This window comes from Cottoperca gobio, chromosome 24, assembly GCF_900634415.1.
Source record: "Cottoperca gobio chromosome 24, fCotGob3.1, whole genome shotgun sequence".
Lineage (NCBI taxonomy): Eukaryota > Metazoa > Chordata > Actinopteri > Perciformes > Bovichtidae > Cottoperca > Cottoperca gobio.
The window spans coordinates 13,335,644-13,351,625 of NC_041378.1; the positions used below are offsets into that span (position 1 = coordinate 13,335,644).

The 15,982-nt window shown below is 40.1% G+C and overlaps 2 protein-coding genes across 3 annotated transcripts; both read left to right on the forward strand.

Moving 5' to 3' along the window:
* Nucleotides 1–1,716: 1,716 nt before the first annotated feature.
* Nucleotides 1,717–8,341, forward strand: LOC115003575 (vascular endothelial growth factor A-like). 2 transcript variants are annotated; one of them, XM_029425427.1, is made up of 7 exons: nucleotides 1,717–1,897; nucleotides 4,192–4,225; nucleotides 4,297–4,493; nucleotides 4,616–4,692; nucleotides 4,778–4,807; nucleotides 4,887–4,952; nucleotides 7,674–8,341. In XM_029425427.1, the coding sequence occupies exons 1-7, from the start codon at nucleotides 1,832–1,834 to the stop codon at nucleotides 7,708–7,710; spliced, it is 507 nt and encodes a 168-aa protein (XP_029281287.1). In that variant the 5' UTR covers nucleotides 1,717–1,831; the 3' UTR covers nucleotides 7,711–8,341. The 2 variants fall into 2 exon arrangements, with proteins under 2 accessions (XP_029281287.1, XP_029281286.1); XM_029425426.1 differs by having other exon boundaries at nucleotides 1,719–1,897; nucleotides 4,884–4,952.
* Nucleotides 8,342–8,932: 591 nt separating this feature from the next.
* Nucleotides 8,933–14,908, forward strand: cipcb (CLOCK-interacting pacemaker b). Its single transcript, XM_029425480.1, has 4 exons — nucleotides 8,933–9,314; nucleotides 10,117–10,257; nucleotides 10,348–10,532; nucleotides 11,206–14,908. The coding sequence occupies exons 2-4, from the start codon at nucleotides 10,149–10,151 to the stop codon at nucleotides 12,094–12,096; spliced, it is 1,185 nt and encodes a 394-aa protein (XP_029281340.1). The 5' UTR covers nucleotides 8,933–9,314; nucleotides 10,117–10,148; the 3' UTR covers nucleotides 12,097–14,908.
* Nucleotides 14,909–15,982: the final 1,074 nt, after the last annotated feature.

Genomic DNA, 15,982 nt, shown 5'->3' on the forward strand with positions numbered 1-15,982 from the left:
TTACCATGTATAGTCCCACCTGCTGCCTCTGCTCCAGCTGAGGAAATCCCCATCCTCCCCTGATGGGGACTGGGACTGGAACATCAGAGTGGTTCCCAGAGAGAGGAAGCAGCAGCTGTCCGTCTGACCTCTGGCTATCAGACTGGGAGTCTGAGCGGGAAGGGAAACCCCCCCCCCAGAAAGTAGGCGAGCCCTGCCTGTGAGGAGTGTTGACAAGCCTTTTATTGGAAGACCAGGAAATCAAAAGCAGTTCACACGCCCACATGTGTCTTGGTGTTCCCTCAGTGTCCATGGTGGGTTTTACAAATAACTTATTTTTTAATATTGCAGAATATTCCATTCATACATTATTTTATCATGTAGAAGATGACAAACATGACTTTTCCTACATGAGCACCAAGCCGGTGCATCATCACATCCTACGAGTGAGAGACATCATCCATCTTGGTTATCTCCTCCACAGACGCTGTTTTTCAAAACACAGCAGCCCAATTATCCCGTAAATCACACCGGCTGTGAAAACACACCTGAGCCCTCCTAATAAATCCTCGGTGCTTGTCGTCCGTGCCCTGCAGAATGAACAATTTGGCTGCTATCACTGCACCTCTAAGTAATGTTGAGAAGTCAACATTACCAGAATCAACATTAATTGTAACTGAAAGTATCTTGAAACCACAAGAAGCCAGGTGTTGGATAACAGGAAGGTTACATTTATACATGAGTTGTTTATAGCACTCACACCAGACATAAACTGATGATAACAGATATGTTATCTTCAGTAAACACATGATTGTGCATAAACATTCTGCATCAATGTTGATAACCTCAGGTCTGCTGCGTTTGTGCTAAGACTAAACAGGTGCATAAACAATGCAGAAGAGCCAAACTGCTTAAACTACGAGCCAGATCCAGAAATGGAAACTGAGCTGCTGTGTGTTGGCAGTTAGCACAGAGATACAGGGAGCTCCTCGTAGGAGATTTAAAAAGGCTGTGTCACTGTTTGTGTGTTTTAGCTTCTACTTGTATACAACATTTTGACAGTTCAGTTTAAGATCTGTTGAGGGGTTTTTCCTACTGCTCTTGGCGACCATTGATTTTGATTCATTTCTGTATACACGTTGCTGTCCTGTGAAAAACATTTATCTTCAAAATGTCAACTTCATGTCATGCTCCCCCCCCCCCCCATATAATCCAATTGTTTTTATTGTTTATTTAGCTTAAAACAATAATGACAATATGGTTTGCAAAGTACATTTTTATTATAAACATACAGTAATGTGTAATGTAATAACATAAGTGCAGTGGTAAGGTGATTAACTTATTAATGTATAGCGTTTGCTTCAGCTTGTATTACTTAAAAAATTATTAATTTCTTCATTACAAGTAATTAACTTAAGATAAGATGAGATAAACCTTTATTGATCTCCAGAGAGGACATTTGGCTGTTACAGCAGCACAAACATTGCAATAGTACAGATAAACAGACAAAGTAAAAGAATATGCAATACTAGGTACTGAAAATAAAAGGAGAGAGAGAGAGAGAGAGAGAGAGAGAGAGAGAGAGAGAGAGAGAGAGAGAGAGAGAGAGAGAGAGAGAGAGAGAGAGAGAGAGAGAGAGAGAGAGAGAGAGAGAGAGAGAGAGAGCGCTTCTCTTTCTTATTGATAATCCGCTGTATGTATGAGTTGGGCGCGCGCTCTCCACCCTTCCTCGCGCACAGCTGGACGGCGCGCCAATCAAAAGAACCCCAGCCTCTTCTCGAGCTGCTATTTTGACTTTTTCAGTTCTTACTGAGCGACCGGAGACGAGAGGAGGTAACTTGTCTTTGGCAATATGCAAAGTTTCTTCGGAGTCTCGCACCTTGTATCGGTTCTTTTGCTGCAGTTGGCACCTGCGCAGGTAATTCAAACAATTACAAAACATACCTTTTTGTAATGTTAGCTAAGAGCAAGGTGTCATTTATTAGTGTAATATTTACATGTAATTATTATCAAAGTGTTCATCTCTATATTTTACATGCTGAAGACAGCATTAAGCTTTTCTTTTTTTAATGAGAAGGCTGTCTTTTCTCCTTGACTCCAAATGTGACTCCTATTACCACCTCACGTGAAACCATGAATTGGCAGACTTCTTTTCCACTGTGAGAGGACACATCTGTTCCACACTCCAGCCTTGTGTTTTACACACAATCTGTATGTTTGACTGGCCTTGTGCCCTACCATGAAGATAATATCTGCATTTAGGGGTTTGGGAATTGCTATGTTTACGGTCATGTGCCCAGATACCAACCTCAGATGCAGCTGCTGCATGTTACTGATCCAGGTTGAGATAGATAGAGAGGTGTGCAGAGCTGCATGCTGTATCTGAGAGCAGAGCCAGAGCTCAGTTACAATAATGCTGCCTGACATGACACAGCAGTTGTCGTTTGGAGACTGCAGCTCCAGGTTCTGCTGCCATAGTTGGTATGATGTTTAATCCTTCACTCATTTTTCTGGTTTTGACCCCAGGCAAGACAGATACATTCAGTATCACCCAGAAGGAAACGCCTGCACAGTGAATATATGCTGCAGTTTATGTGGGGAGACTATAACTGGGACTTGTATTGAGTACCACGCTAAACATCTATAAAAGTGGCTCTCATATGGACTGTGGAATAACATAACATGTTTTAAATGCACAGTGCAGTCGAGAAAGCTTCTCACAGGGAATACTGATGTTAGATGGGTTTGCCAGTATAAAAATGTAAAGTCTCCCCAAAAATATTGTGAAATGTATTTTTTTTATTATCCATCGTACACTTCATCCATCCACAAAGTATTGTTGTTTGAAGCGACACAGCAACAGATCAAGAGTGGAAATCTAAGTACTTGTACTACACACAATATGTAGGAAAGGATGGAAATAACATGGATTGTGGCAGTTCAAATGCAATTAGCTAGAATTAGATTAATATAACAAAGATCCATGTTTAGCAATATAACATAATCGGCCTGCATGTAGGGCACAATGTGATAAAACCATTAAAGATAATTGTTTTCTTTGCTGCAGACTCCAGAATCCTGAAAACTGTATTGAGAACATCTATTTTTTTAGGTTGCCCTTTAAACAAATACAAACTGAAAACCACATTAATAACTTGGGAAATTAAAGCATTTATTTTCTAACTGTCTGGTCGTTTTTATGTTGTTTCCAAACGGTAGGTTTGCAAATGTCTTCAGTATGATAATAGCCATTGTGCAATTGCTTGGAAGCTTTGTGTAAATTACAGAATTAGATTGTAGAAACATGTTTAACATTTTCCATATTTTTCCTTTTTTAGCAAAGCAACAGTTTTAGTTTTTAGCTCAACTTCAAGCCACTTCTATCACACTGTAATTCATGTCTGCACTGTTTATGCTCATTTCAGATGCTGTAATGCATCTATTGTTGGAGGAAGCAATAGATTATTTGGCACAAGTACAAACTCACTTCCAGAAAACATTAAAATCCCATAATAAAACCTACTGTTGTCTAAGAAGCCACAAAGTATTCCCTGCGTGTGACATTTAAGAGACGATGTTCCCATCAATGTTCACCATGTGAGAGGAAAGCAGGAGAGAGGAGAGGTGAGGAGTCAGAAAGAGATTGTTGATTTTGAAAAGAAGAACAGAGCCAAGATCAACTTTGCGCTTGTGTTTCTGCTCAATTTGGCGATCAAAAATCAGGAACAATGCCATTGTGTGTTTGGAGGCTGGGTTGTGAAAACTTCAAGAAAGTCATGCGGTGTCATGATACTTGTCAGTGCCGCCTTTGTTTTAACTGTGTTTCTTCGCTGTTATCCTTTGCATTCTTCGGAGGTTTTTGCTTCTTGTGATAATAAACCTTCTAGTATTACATCAAATTGAGAAATCAAGTTTTTGTGTTGGTTGGTTCATTTTACTGCTTAAACAGCGGCACAGTGGTACACTCCTGCATCATTGTTTTCAATGGATCATCGTGTGGGCACTACTTTGTCTCTACCACAAGAGGGCGCTCTGCAACTGCCCAATGAAGCCACTTGTTTTGAAACCATATATACCATGCTCATTTCTCACTTGTATCGTTTTCCTGGTTGTTTGCAGGTTATGTATCATTACAACCACGTTTGGCATTGATGATAATACTTTTATGAAATAAAATCACTGTTTTCCTTGTTCTTTTTATGTATTTTGCAGATTTCACACCCTCCAGAAGAGGGTCAGTCAAGAGGTAAGGCCTGTCCCACCGAATGAGCATTTCCACCTCTTGCAAAGAATCTAAAGATTCAACTTGTCTTGTAGTAATGGCGTTTCAAGAGGTGTGGGTTAAGAGCATGTGTCGGCCCATGGAGCAGTTGGTGGATGTGGAGCAGGAGTACCCTGGAGAAGTGGAGTACATCTACATGCCTGCTTGTGTCCCACTTTGGCGATGCTCTGGTTGCTGTGGGGATGAGAACCTGGAGTGCCAGGCTACCATAGGAAGCAACATCACTCTGCAGGTGGAGCAAGATCTCGAATCAGACATTTCAGGAATACCTAAAGGAAGGTGTTAAAAATGCACTTTATGTTTATATAAAATCTATGGCTCTATATTCAGTTTTCCCTTTCCTTTGTTTCTCAGGTGATGAGGATTCATCCCATGATATCTATGCACCATGTGGAACTCAGATTTGTGGAGCATCAGACATGTGAATGCAGGTAATTCTTTCTAGTAAACAGCAAATTGAGATTTTTATAGCACAGCTAACTGCCGGTTGTTTGTGTCTTTTTGCCCCTGTTTTAGAGCCCGGCCGAATCTTCTGAATAATAAAAGGTCAGTAGATGGAACATTTTATCTATCAGACTTGAATACATCAATATGTTCACTGCACTCTGCTCTTCCTCCACAGCAGCAGTGAGTCTATCAAGAGCAGACCTCGGAGGAGGAAACACAAGAAGACAGCAAACGGCTGTGGCAAGTAAGAGATGGATGCCCTCCTGTGGCACACACACACACACACACACACACACACACACACACACACACACACACACACACACACACACACACACACACACACAAACACTCCTATTCATCACTGTTTCCTCTCAACTGTCAGACTATCAAGGACAGATTAAACAATATCACAGTTTATTATCTGCAGTGTTGGTCTTCTCTTTGGCAGGCCTGTAATCCACCGGACATTTATAATGATAAATAATAAGCTGCTGATAGTTCCAGCCAAGGACTGCCAGTGAAAAGGTTTAGTCTGGAAATCATTAGTTTCACATACAAGGAAAAACAACAAAAAGAAAAGGAATGAAAATAAAGGGATCAGTGAAGATTGGTGGTGGGGCTCAATATAACAGTAACAGTGACCCTCTTCTGTCTGTTTGTATTTTCTGTCACATTATTGTCAACAGCGGGCAGAATGTGAATTCACCAAGGGATAAACCTAAAAAAAACCTAAATCCAAATCATCCTTGTGCACAAGGGACATTTTCATATTTTGAGGTAGAATCCAATAAGATATTAAGCCCAAGCAATTCAGACCAATATCAGACAATCATTTTACAGTCTGATCCAAGATGTTTATGTTCAGTGAGTTTGGTACTTTGACAAAAAGGTCAAAAGAGCAGCCTGTGTCACAGGTAATCTCTCTGTGCCCCTCCCCCCCTTAGTGTACAATGTCATAAATAATTACTTTAAAGCTGCAACCAGGTTTGTAGAGCATTTCAAAGGGGCCACTCCACGGGTCTCTTGAAAGATGCTATCCAGTTGGTAAAGGTATTTTAGGATCCAGGGCTTTTGGACACACAAGGGACTGAAATTTTTAGCATTCTTGCTTTAACCCGTTTCTCACCATACGCCAAACTTTATAGAAGTGCAATACTATATCGCCAGGTAGGTTCCCCTTTGCAAGTCTATCTTAAAACAACACTCATGTCCAGCTGCAACAAGTCTACTATTTTGATAATAAATGAATTATTAAAGTAACTTTTCATGCATGGCACAACATGCTGCTTTCAACCTCTCAAATATGGAGATTTCCTGCTTTGCTCTGTTTTTTATCATATTAAACTGAACATTTTTCACTATTTTATACACTAAAGAGTTATCGATTAATCTAGAAAAATAATCGACACATTAATCGATAATGAAAATAATCGTTAGTTGCAGCCCTACTGTAAACATTGCTCCTGTCCACACTGTCCCTGCTCTTTCTTAAAACACCAAGGTGTGCAGTGCGGTACAAAATCCACAATCCTCTTTTTGTGCAAAATGCTATTCTAAAGTTTAGCTGAAGCTATTATGAGGATGAGATGTCTGAATGTAGTGTGAGTAATCCGGGTTAGTCAAATCAATTGGGTATCGTGGGTTATAGTCCTTTTACAACAAAGAGGAAACTCTTTGTGTTGCCAACTCGCCACCTTAAAAACAGTGTTTCCTTGCTGAGTTGTTCAGATCCGGTGGTGTGCCTCTCCCTGGCCTTACACGTGTTTATCACCTTGGCGGGGGTTACACCTGCCCATCTCAGTACTTTTCCTAACAGGTGTCTGCTCTCTTGTACTCTCCCCCTCCCTCAGGAACATGCAATACCCCATCCTCCCTCTAGGATATATTCTAGATGACCTTTAGCCCAGAAACACATGCATTTGATTGTCTTACATCATTATGAGGTTACAAAATAATTATTATAGATATTGAGAAAAAATACTTTGCTTTAGTAACATACATGCCACTACACTAGTTTATCTCATAACCCCCTTTTAATTTTGCGTTTTCACACAGAGGCTCTATGACCCTCACAGTGCCCTTGACGTGTTCTGTAATCCATCCATGTAAGTCTCATAATGATCATTTCGGTGGTAATATCTGAGACTGCATGTTATTTAATTTTTTTTATCTTGTTTTGAGGGGGGACCTTTTCCCTTTATTATTCAGTACAGGGGCCGCGAGTCGGATTCTAACCTGCAACGCTAGCCTTAGTATATGGCACGCTCTACTAGGTGAGCAACCGGGGTGCCCTGAGACTGCATGTGAGTACATTAGTGGGTGTCATAGCTTGAGTCCACTTACAATTTGGAAATAGCTGTGAACTTTCAGGAAGCTCATTTGTCAGTAAAAATTGTGATTAAACACTCTTACAATGTAGATAATATTTAAACCAAAAACCCTTGTATAAAGATTTAAAAAAACATCATAATAAATGACATGACCTTTGAAATGGTGTTTCAAAAGTAATACATCTCTGCTTAAAAAGGGAAGTATTGTGTTTTTGTTGTGGCTTCTACTAAGAGATGTTATGTACAAGCTAGTGAACATGAAACAGGTATTACAACATTTGGATCTGATTGAATGATGCATTTGAACCATTTCCCTACGGCATGACGTCACACAGAGCAAATACTGTAGCTAGTCAATAACCAATTCATCCAATCTGGTGTTTGTAGTCACAATTCTGCTGATGAGGGGGCAAATCCAGCAATAACACCAGCAAAAAGGAATAGTAGCAAGAATAATGTTCTTAATTAACACCAAATGCTCTGCTGTTTGCTGGGTTGGAAGATTTAAAATTCAAAGGACATTTGTTGAAGTCTATCAGTTAGTTACAAATATGGACACAGTTGTTGTTCATAGACATGCTGTAGTACTGTACTATTTGAATGTCTCAAATTGTTCACTTTTGTCTTTTCAGGTGCCAGTTCCCTCAAAACAAGATAGATCTTCAATGATACACATGCCTGTCCATTGTTTAATATGGAGGAGGGACTTTGAAGTGGCAAACAACAGCTCATCTGTGAATGAATTATCTCTGACTATTTACCTTTTGTCTGTACTGTATATCTTTCCTCGTCCAGAGCATTCATCAGACATCCGACTTTGCATCTTGTCCACAACCTTTTTTTTCTTTTTTGATTAATTATCAAAGCAAACAACCGTATCTGCAAACTCCTTTGGCTTTAACTGCTGTTTTTAACAGATTGAAATCAATGTCAGCTTTAATTTTTAAAGTCTAGATACATTTGCAGGAGGTTTTTAGAAATAGACATAGGATACAACAGATTTAGAATAGAGATAATGGTAGATTGCTATAAGCTTATCAGTTGCCAGTGTAAAGGATTAAGGCCTCTATCCATCCTCTAGTGTTCACGATTAGCGACCAATGGCAACATTCACAGAGTGGCTAGAAACCTTCTCCATTACTTCATGTTCATTGTGACTTTTGCAGAGTGACTCTTGTTATAATAGTTAGAAGAACAACAAAAGACACAATGTATATGACTTTCTGCATAGTGTTATTGACTAATAATGGGACATAATGTGTTTATACATTCATTAAATAAAATGCAGTTCAAATACGAAGAGCCTGTGTTATCTACATTTGCATTGGTAGACCATTAGGATGTGTAACATGTGATGACACTGAGAGCTCTGACAAGGCTGTGTAGTAGGCACAAGGGGTCCATGGATTTGTATTACATTCATAGCCCTTCAGAGACACCTGATATGTATTCACACTTCCTTTAAAAACCTTGCCACCTCATCCTCCATTTGAGTTATTGCAAGCATGGAAATGAGAAAGAGCTGCATCCATGCAAGTGAGAACGGGGTAGTTTTGCTTACATCTTCAAATATGCCGCAGAGAAGACTTGCCCGGCTTAGGTTAGCTGTAGGCTTACCAGGCTCTTATGTAATACACCAGTACATGACGATCCAAACCTCATGTCACTGGATTTCCCGACATTAATCTACATTTGAGATGGCTGTCCTGTCCTGTACATCTCCTAACAACTGCACACCGAACGCAGTGTCTTTACCGTGCCACACATTTGGCAGCAGTCACGTTTTTGTGCTGCTGGCTGCGTCGACCAATATAGAGGCCTGGAAATATACTAGGTAGGCGGACATAGAGTGTGACGCTTCCGGCAAGCCAGACAGGTCTACGCCCTTAACTACCAAATATGGCAGGGTGTCTGATACCAGACAGAGTCTTTGCTAATATCTTGTCCTTTCTAACGTTCACCGCCTAGGAACAACTATCGGTAGGCGTGTGAAAGCCCACGGCCAGTCAGTAGCGTACGTTTTGACGTTCGCATGGACAATTACATTGCAACAGTTAACGGCTGTTGTCACCGTGCTAAGCATGTGACCGAGCAGACAGGGGGGAGTGTCTCGTGCGTTGTGCCGTAGAACACATAGTTCTAGTGGACGTAGTCGGGCAGCAACGACCACGCCGAGGAAAAGAAATCGAGACACAGAAGACACCTCGACCGGGCTTCGAGCTCGTTTCCCTAAGCTTTCAAGTCAGCTTCGCCGAAACAACACAAAGGACAAAGTATGCATATTCTTTTAGCTTTTGTTTTTCAACGTTTTGTGGCGCTTTTGTACCTGCTGTGTACTTCGTGTCGAGTTAGCTTTAGCGCGTAATGTAGCTAACGAAAGCGCTAACTTTTATTGTGTGTTGCTTTCTTGTGGTGTTCAGTTGAGTTTAGCTGACTAACTAAGTCAGGCCGTCATGTATCAAAATGTTATACTCCAATTAACTAGCGTTAGCTTTCCATCTCATGCTAAATTAAGTTATGTTGTCCACTTAGCGTTTAAACTAACGTTATAACGTTACATTAGCCCAACACTAACAACTAACGTTTAACACTTTAGCTTTATATATATTTTTAAAGCAAACTTTATACTTTAATATCGGTATTGTACTTTCACAATATTTTGTGTATGACAGCTACGACGTTGGGTGTTTTTATTCAGTGGCCTTGGCAGTACAAAACAAATCGGTAATATAATATGCTTTCATTGTTCAGTAAGATAAGAAAACAAGTGTGACGTCAATGAAGCCTGTAGGAAGTGGCGTTGTTTTATATCACAATATTATCTAGCGTTCACAACCATATCATGTTATAGATTTGCTGCACGTCTTTCGTATATACTTATGTACATATAATATATAATTATTCGGAACTTAAATGATTCAACCTATTTGAAGCTATTGCACTTGCAAGATTCCCGCTGTTTGGAGTTGTATCCTCATGACTGTTTGCACTGATTGTAAGTCGCTTTGGACGTTAGCTAATGAGCTGTAATGTAATACAAGTACACAACTCTATGTTCTGTGATTGCTAATGTAGTTGCTGTGAGAGCTTGTCAAGCCAGAAAGAAGATGAGCACCAAGAGGAAAGCAGAGCATCACTCCAGGGCAGCAAACAGACCACGTATCATAAAGTCTGGAGGCTCCCGGGCTGATTCGGAGAGAGACTCTGGATTCTCAGGTTTGAACTTGTCCTTGTCACAGTTGTATGTGCTTAGATTGAAAGGTATCACTTAATTGAACCCCAGTTACACTTCTTCCTGGTCTATAGATGCAAGCTCGGAGCACATGAGCACAATGGACATCACAGACTCTGAGAATTCACCCCGTCCTGTAGTTCAGCAGGGACTGCAGACTTCTGGCTCGGGGCCCCAGTCCTCTCAGTTGGCTGTAGTCGGAGGCTCCTACTCTAGCCTCTCTCCCATGATCATCATGAACAATGTCCTCCTCAATCAGGTACACTGCTGCTACACAGCGAAACCATAACGCTATAACATAAACCTAAGCTTATAACATTATCTTTATGAATGAATTATATGCTAACAGAAAGCTCAGGATGAAAAAAAAGAAAGAATAAAAGCCCCCAATTCCTCAATTCAAACCATAAAATATCTCTAGTTATGTAATATAATTTATGAATTTACGTGTTGTCAGTAAATCCACATTAAACAAATCCCCGAAAAGAGGGTTTCATTATCTGACACAACAATTGATTGTGTTGCTACGTGGCTATTACAAAACTGTGTGGGTAGTGGTTCTAAAAACTATAACTTAATCAACAGAAAAAATATTAGAATTCTTATTAGTATTGATAATTTCTGTACAAATATCAAATGTGTGTTTCTGTGACGCAAAGTTTATGATTTATGCGTTCATTGGCCGCAGCAAGTAATCAGTTTTAGCAGGTGTCTGCTTTGTTGACATTTTTAATGAGTGATTGTCAGTATTTATTGTTTCATAGACTCAATGATTAATTGGTACAGTATGTTCATGGTTTCTGTTGTTATTTTATGTAAAGAGGATTGCAGCTTCCAACTTTTTAAAAATTCAAGTCAAAAGAAACACGTGTAAATTAGGCAAGTGCTTGTGAGACCTGCCTTTTTTAAAGCTCTCAATTTTGTCTTTGCAGCCTGGAGATAATCCCGCTGCTCTGAAGCCCTGGGGGTTTAGTCCCACAGTGGAGGTGGTTCAGCCGGTGGTCCAGCAGCCTCAGGTTGTCTTCCTTCGACCTGTGGTCTCTCGTCAAACTTCCCCTGTTTCCAAAGAGGCCTCCTCTAGACACAGACGCCCTAAGAAGTATCTTCCAATCCTGAAATCCTACCCCAAGATTGCTCCACATCCTGGAGACAGCGCCAGTTCATCGGGGAGAGGAACTGCTTCATCATTTTCCTCCACAACCTCCTCGTCCTCTTCTTCTTGGTCAGAGAGGGGTAGAAGTTTGACCACCAACCAACGGCAACACTGTCTGAGAGAGAAGCAGAAGAGAAATCTGTGTGGTGGTACTAGTAACTCTGGCTCAACCACTCCCAGTCTTCCTGCTACCCCCATCACCACGTCGCCTCTGCTCCAGAGACGGCTTTCTCTCCCCACAACAGAAACCAGTAGCAGTCCTGCCAGGGAGAGGCCTTCATCAGCTGTCAGCCAGGCAGAGTTTTCCACCTCCCTGTCTGTTAAGCACACCAATAGCCCTGTTTCTCGGGCTGTCACCCAAGAGAAAAGCTCATCCAGAGAAGGTAACCACAGTGACAATGATGCTGATGCAAAGAGGAAGCGCTTCTGCAACACTTACAACATCCTGAGCAAATCTGGCCTGCTGGACATTGCACTCCGCACAAAGGAGCTCAACAGGCAGAACAGACGCACCCAGAACGACCTAGACCAGCTAAAAGAACACACAGATCTCTTCCTTCAGGCTCTGTACAGTGGTGACACCAGCATCTGTGTGAAGCTGCAGGCCAGCCTTCCGGTGGAAGATGGAGAGAAGGATAGAGCTGCTCAGACCAGCTTAAAGGCCGATTAGACCTGGACTAGTGCTAGGCAGTAATCCATTGGACTGAGATGGGGAAAGACAGGCCAGTCCTGCAGTTGTGGGGGGTTGGAGTGTATAGAAACAGATGGACCGAAAGTAATGTGCTCCACAATACACCCCCACCCCAGACTCTCTCACACAGACAGTGTGCTGTGGCCTACATTTTGGTTGCCTTAGGGCCCTGACACACCAAGCTGACCTCAAAGAATTGGTGTTTATAAACTACACATACTTTTCACTGCCTCACGTCTCCTGTTAAAAGTTGCACTTGAACTCATCATAAGACTGTTGCTAATGGCCAGTTGACAGCCATCATGTACATATGTTCTGCACCTTTGCTTTACCCTGTCAGCCATTGTTTTTTTTAAGTTTGTGGAAAAAGAAACGACACTAAATCACTGAAATCACATTGCAAGGCCACTCAGACCTCACTCTAATTGCCTCTGTCACTTATCCAAACAGCCACAGATTAGGTCAATTAAGGACACACTGCAAAAACTATGTGCGATAGTCGGCCACACACCTGAGGTGCTGCCTGCTCTCCAGCTGTTGCTTGGTGTGTTATGGTTAAAAAAAGCTAGAACCCCAGTTTACTGTTCTGCCATACTGAGCCTGACTAAATCTATTCCACTGAAATGGCCTCTCCTCACAGAAATCATCCTCTCAGCATTTTAGGGATGTTACGAGAACCAATACTTCGGTACCAAGTCAATGGCAAAATTCTAAAAAAGGTGATGGTACTTGTTACGCAGTTACCGTCAGGGCTAACGTCGTCCTGTCTACAATAGAACATGTGTTTGGGACGCAACTTATTCCCTCATAATGTTCCATTGTGAACAACTAATTTGTGTTGAAATCGGTGGGCGGAGATTTAGCGAGTGGAACAGAGGTTCAATAGATTTGCATGATGGTGCATTCAGGTAAAATTTAGTTTTTAGAAAGAAAAAATATGACCTGTTAAATTTTATAACTAAACAGCAGAAAACGGTTAAAAAGGAGTGTATGTTGAAGTACATGGGATTTATTGTTTGCTTTTTTGACACTGGTATTGGTATCAACTACTACATTTCTGGTATTGTGACATCCCTACAGCAGTTACAATTATGTAAGATCGTTGATTATGACTTATGCTTATGGAAATGTTCTCATCTCATAAAATGTGTAAACATGTGCCTGAAGCATCTTTCTAGTTGCCGCTGCATTTTCAAACTTGATGTAAAAGATTTGGCACACCCTGTTGACTGTTGCACGTTTAGCATTCCTGTCATGTTGATGGCAGCTGTAATACAAACTGGCAGGAACTAAAGCTCTTAACAGCCATGCTTATGCTTTCCTGATGACATCCCAGTGTAAAGGGTGCTTCCTACAGTTCAACCATATTTTCCACTAACTTGTGTATGATGGTTGTTTTTGTGTGTTCTTTTTTTATTTTTTTTATATATATACTCATGGGTGTAATATATTTATGGCAATATTGTCTAACTTAATTGCAGTATGAGTTCATGTCTGTTTTTGCTATATTACTTTTGTGAACTTTTTTGAGTCCACTAAGAAAATGATCAAGTCAGCTCAACGTTGGGCCTCATAAATCCATATTTCCACTTTTATTTGACGAAAGTTACAATTACATCATCCAAATTAGGATCATTTGTGGAGTTTTGTGATGTGTAATATTAATGTTTTGTATGTTTATAAGTTATGGCCTTAATATCAAAACCCAATGTATGTCACAGAACTTTGCATTTGCACTAAAATAATCTGAGAGCAGCTCTGAAGCAACTTCTGGTAGACTTTAACGGCAGCTACAGTAGCTCCTTTGACTTTTTAAATGACTTGAGTTGCATTGTGAGGCATCAGTCGCACACTATCGGTGCATTCATACTTTTCATACAGGACAGCCATGCAACATTTAAATGGTCTTAAATTACTAGCAGTTTCATCCGTATTAAATACACTTTTGCATATTCTGTGTCTGTATATTTGATGTGATGATGCCATACTTGCTATGCTTATGTTGACTTTAAATGGCTCGTGAGGAACATCTCAAGTAAGGGATCATTTATAGTCAAGTTAAAAATGTTCATGTGAACTTGTGAGGGTCATGAAATCTGCAACCAAATTCATAGAAGTCTTTGTCACACAAACAAGTGTTTGTGATTACATATTTCTGCTTTTATTTGAAGAGATGTGAGGGTACTGATTAACTTTCATCTTATTTTATCTTCTAACAGACTGATATGGCAACAGTTATGCCAACATCAGACAGAATCAGTGGACATTTTGACTGAAGAGGACGATACAATGTCCGATTTAACTCTAATGTACAGATTATTTTTTTTATGGTCGTTGTTCTTCTGGAACCCATGCTGTGTCTAACACTCAGCCCTCTGGCTGTTCATTTGAGGTTGCCCTGAAGTCTGAGGTCATCTTTGAGGTTGCTTGTCTGCAGTGCACCAGGTTCCACTGTCCGCCCCAGATACATTTTACAATCTTTTTGTGGTCGACTCTCAGTATTTCCTCTAAACACCACTGTGGTTATTGTGTCCAGATAGCTCGCCACATATCCCTCCGAAAGGCATTAGAGGTTCAGATGGAACTTTTTTCGTTTTCCGAACATTGGAATCCACTGTTCAAAGTACTTTGTGTCTTCCCACTATAATGAATGTGGTTCAAGCTAACCAGAGCAGCCACACTGGCTCTGTTTGCACAGACACAGTTGGGTTTCCAGCAACAAGATTTTGCCACCCAAAAAAAAAAAAACAGCATGTACAACCTTTTTAATCCAGCAGATGTTCAGAACACCCACAATTTCTTATGAACAAATGTGTTTGTTAAAGACACGTTTCCCAAACGTGAGAAGAAAAATTTAATTGAACTTCTTACAGCTATGCATCTCTAATTTATTTTAAATTTTCAAATCAAGTTTATTTATTTTTTTAAACGGTAATAATATAAAATCATATTTTTTACATACGGCTACAATATTGTGCTATTGTCTGGTAATAGATCAGTAATTAGTTTAAAATCGCATATCCTTAATGAAGGCCTTAAGACACTGGAGTCAGGACAGCAGCAACACTGCACACTCCAGAGTTGAGACCCTACAAACGCTTGTTTCTTTCTTGGACCAACAACACAGCTTCCTAAAACTTTAAATGTCTTATTAGACACTTTTTTTTTACTTTTGTAAACTAATTGCTTCTCAATCAGATGCAAAGACAGGTGCTATATTTTTGGAATCAATGTTGATATTGTTCTTTCCTAAAGGTTCACTACATTCTGAATATCTTGAAAATGGTTTGATGGCCTTCTGCTGAAATGTGATCTTCCTGTTCACTGCCTGTGGAATAAATGATGTGGAAATATAAAAAGCTCAACAAAACAACTGGTCAAGTCCATCTTTTTTGGAGTTTTCCTTGTTAGCTGCCACCAGCTTTTACTATGAGACCTTAATATGTTAGAGAATGGTTTAATGATTTGACTGAACTGTATCAAACCATAAGTCTCTGATTACATATGTAATATTGTTATTGCTGTCAGTGGGACATGATGAAGTTTTCTATTTTCTGTTTCAACCTTCAAAACAAGATGTTAATTGAAAAGGAGTAGATGGTTTTGCTTGTAAAGTAGGATACTCAATTTTGTGTTTTTTATTCTAAATGTTGGCATTCTTTCATTTTAAAGATGCTGAAAGTGTTTGAAAATAATTTTTATTGTTTTTTTTAAATGTTTCATAAGCCCGCTTTAAAAGAAAAACAGAAACAAAGGAATTGTGGTGGAAACATGATGGCTTCTTTTAGTGGAATTAGGCAGACTGTATGTAGTGTGGCTTGCTGGCCGTCTTTTCTATTCTAAAAATATAAATGCAAAAATCTTC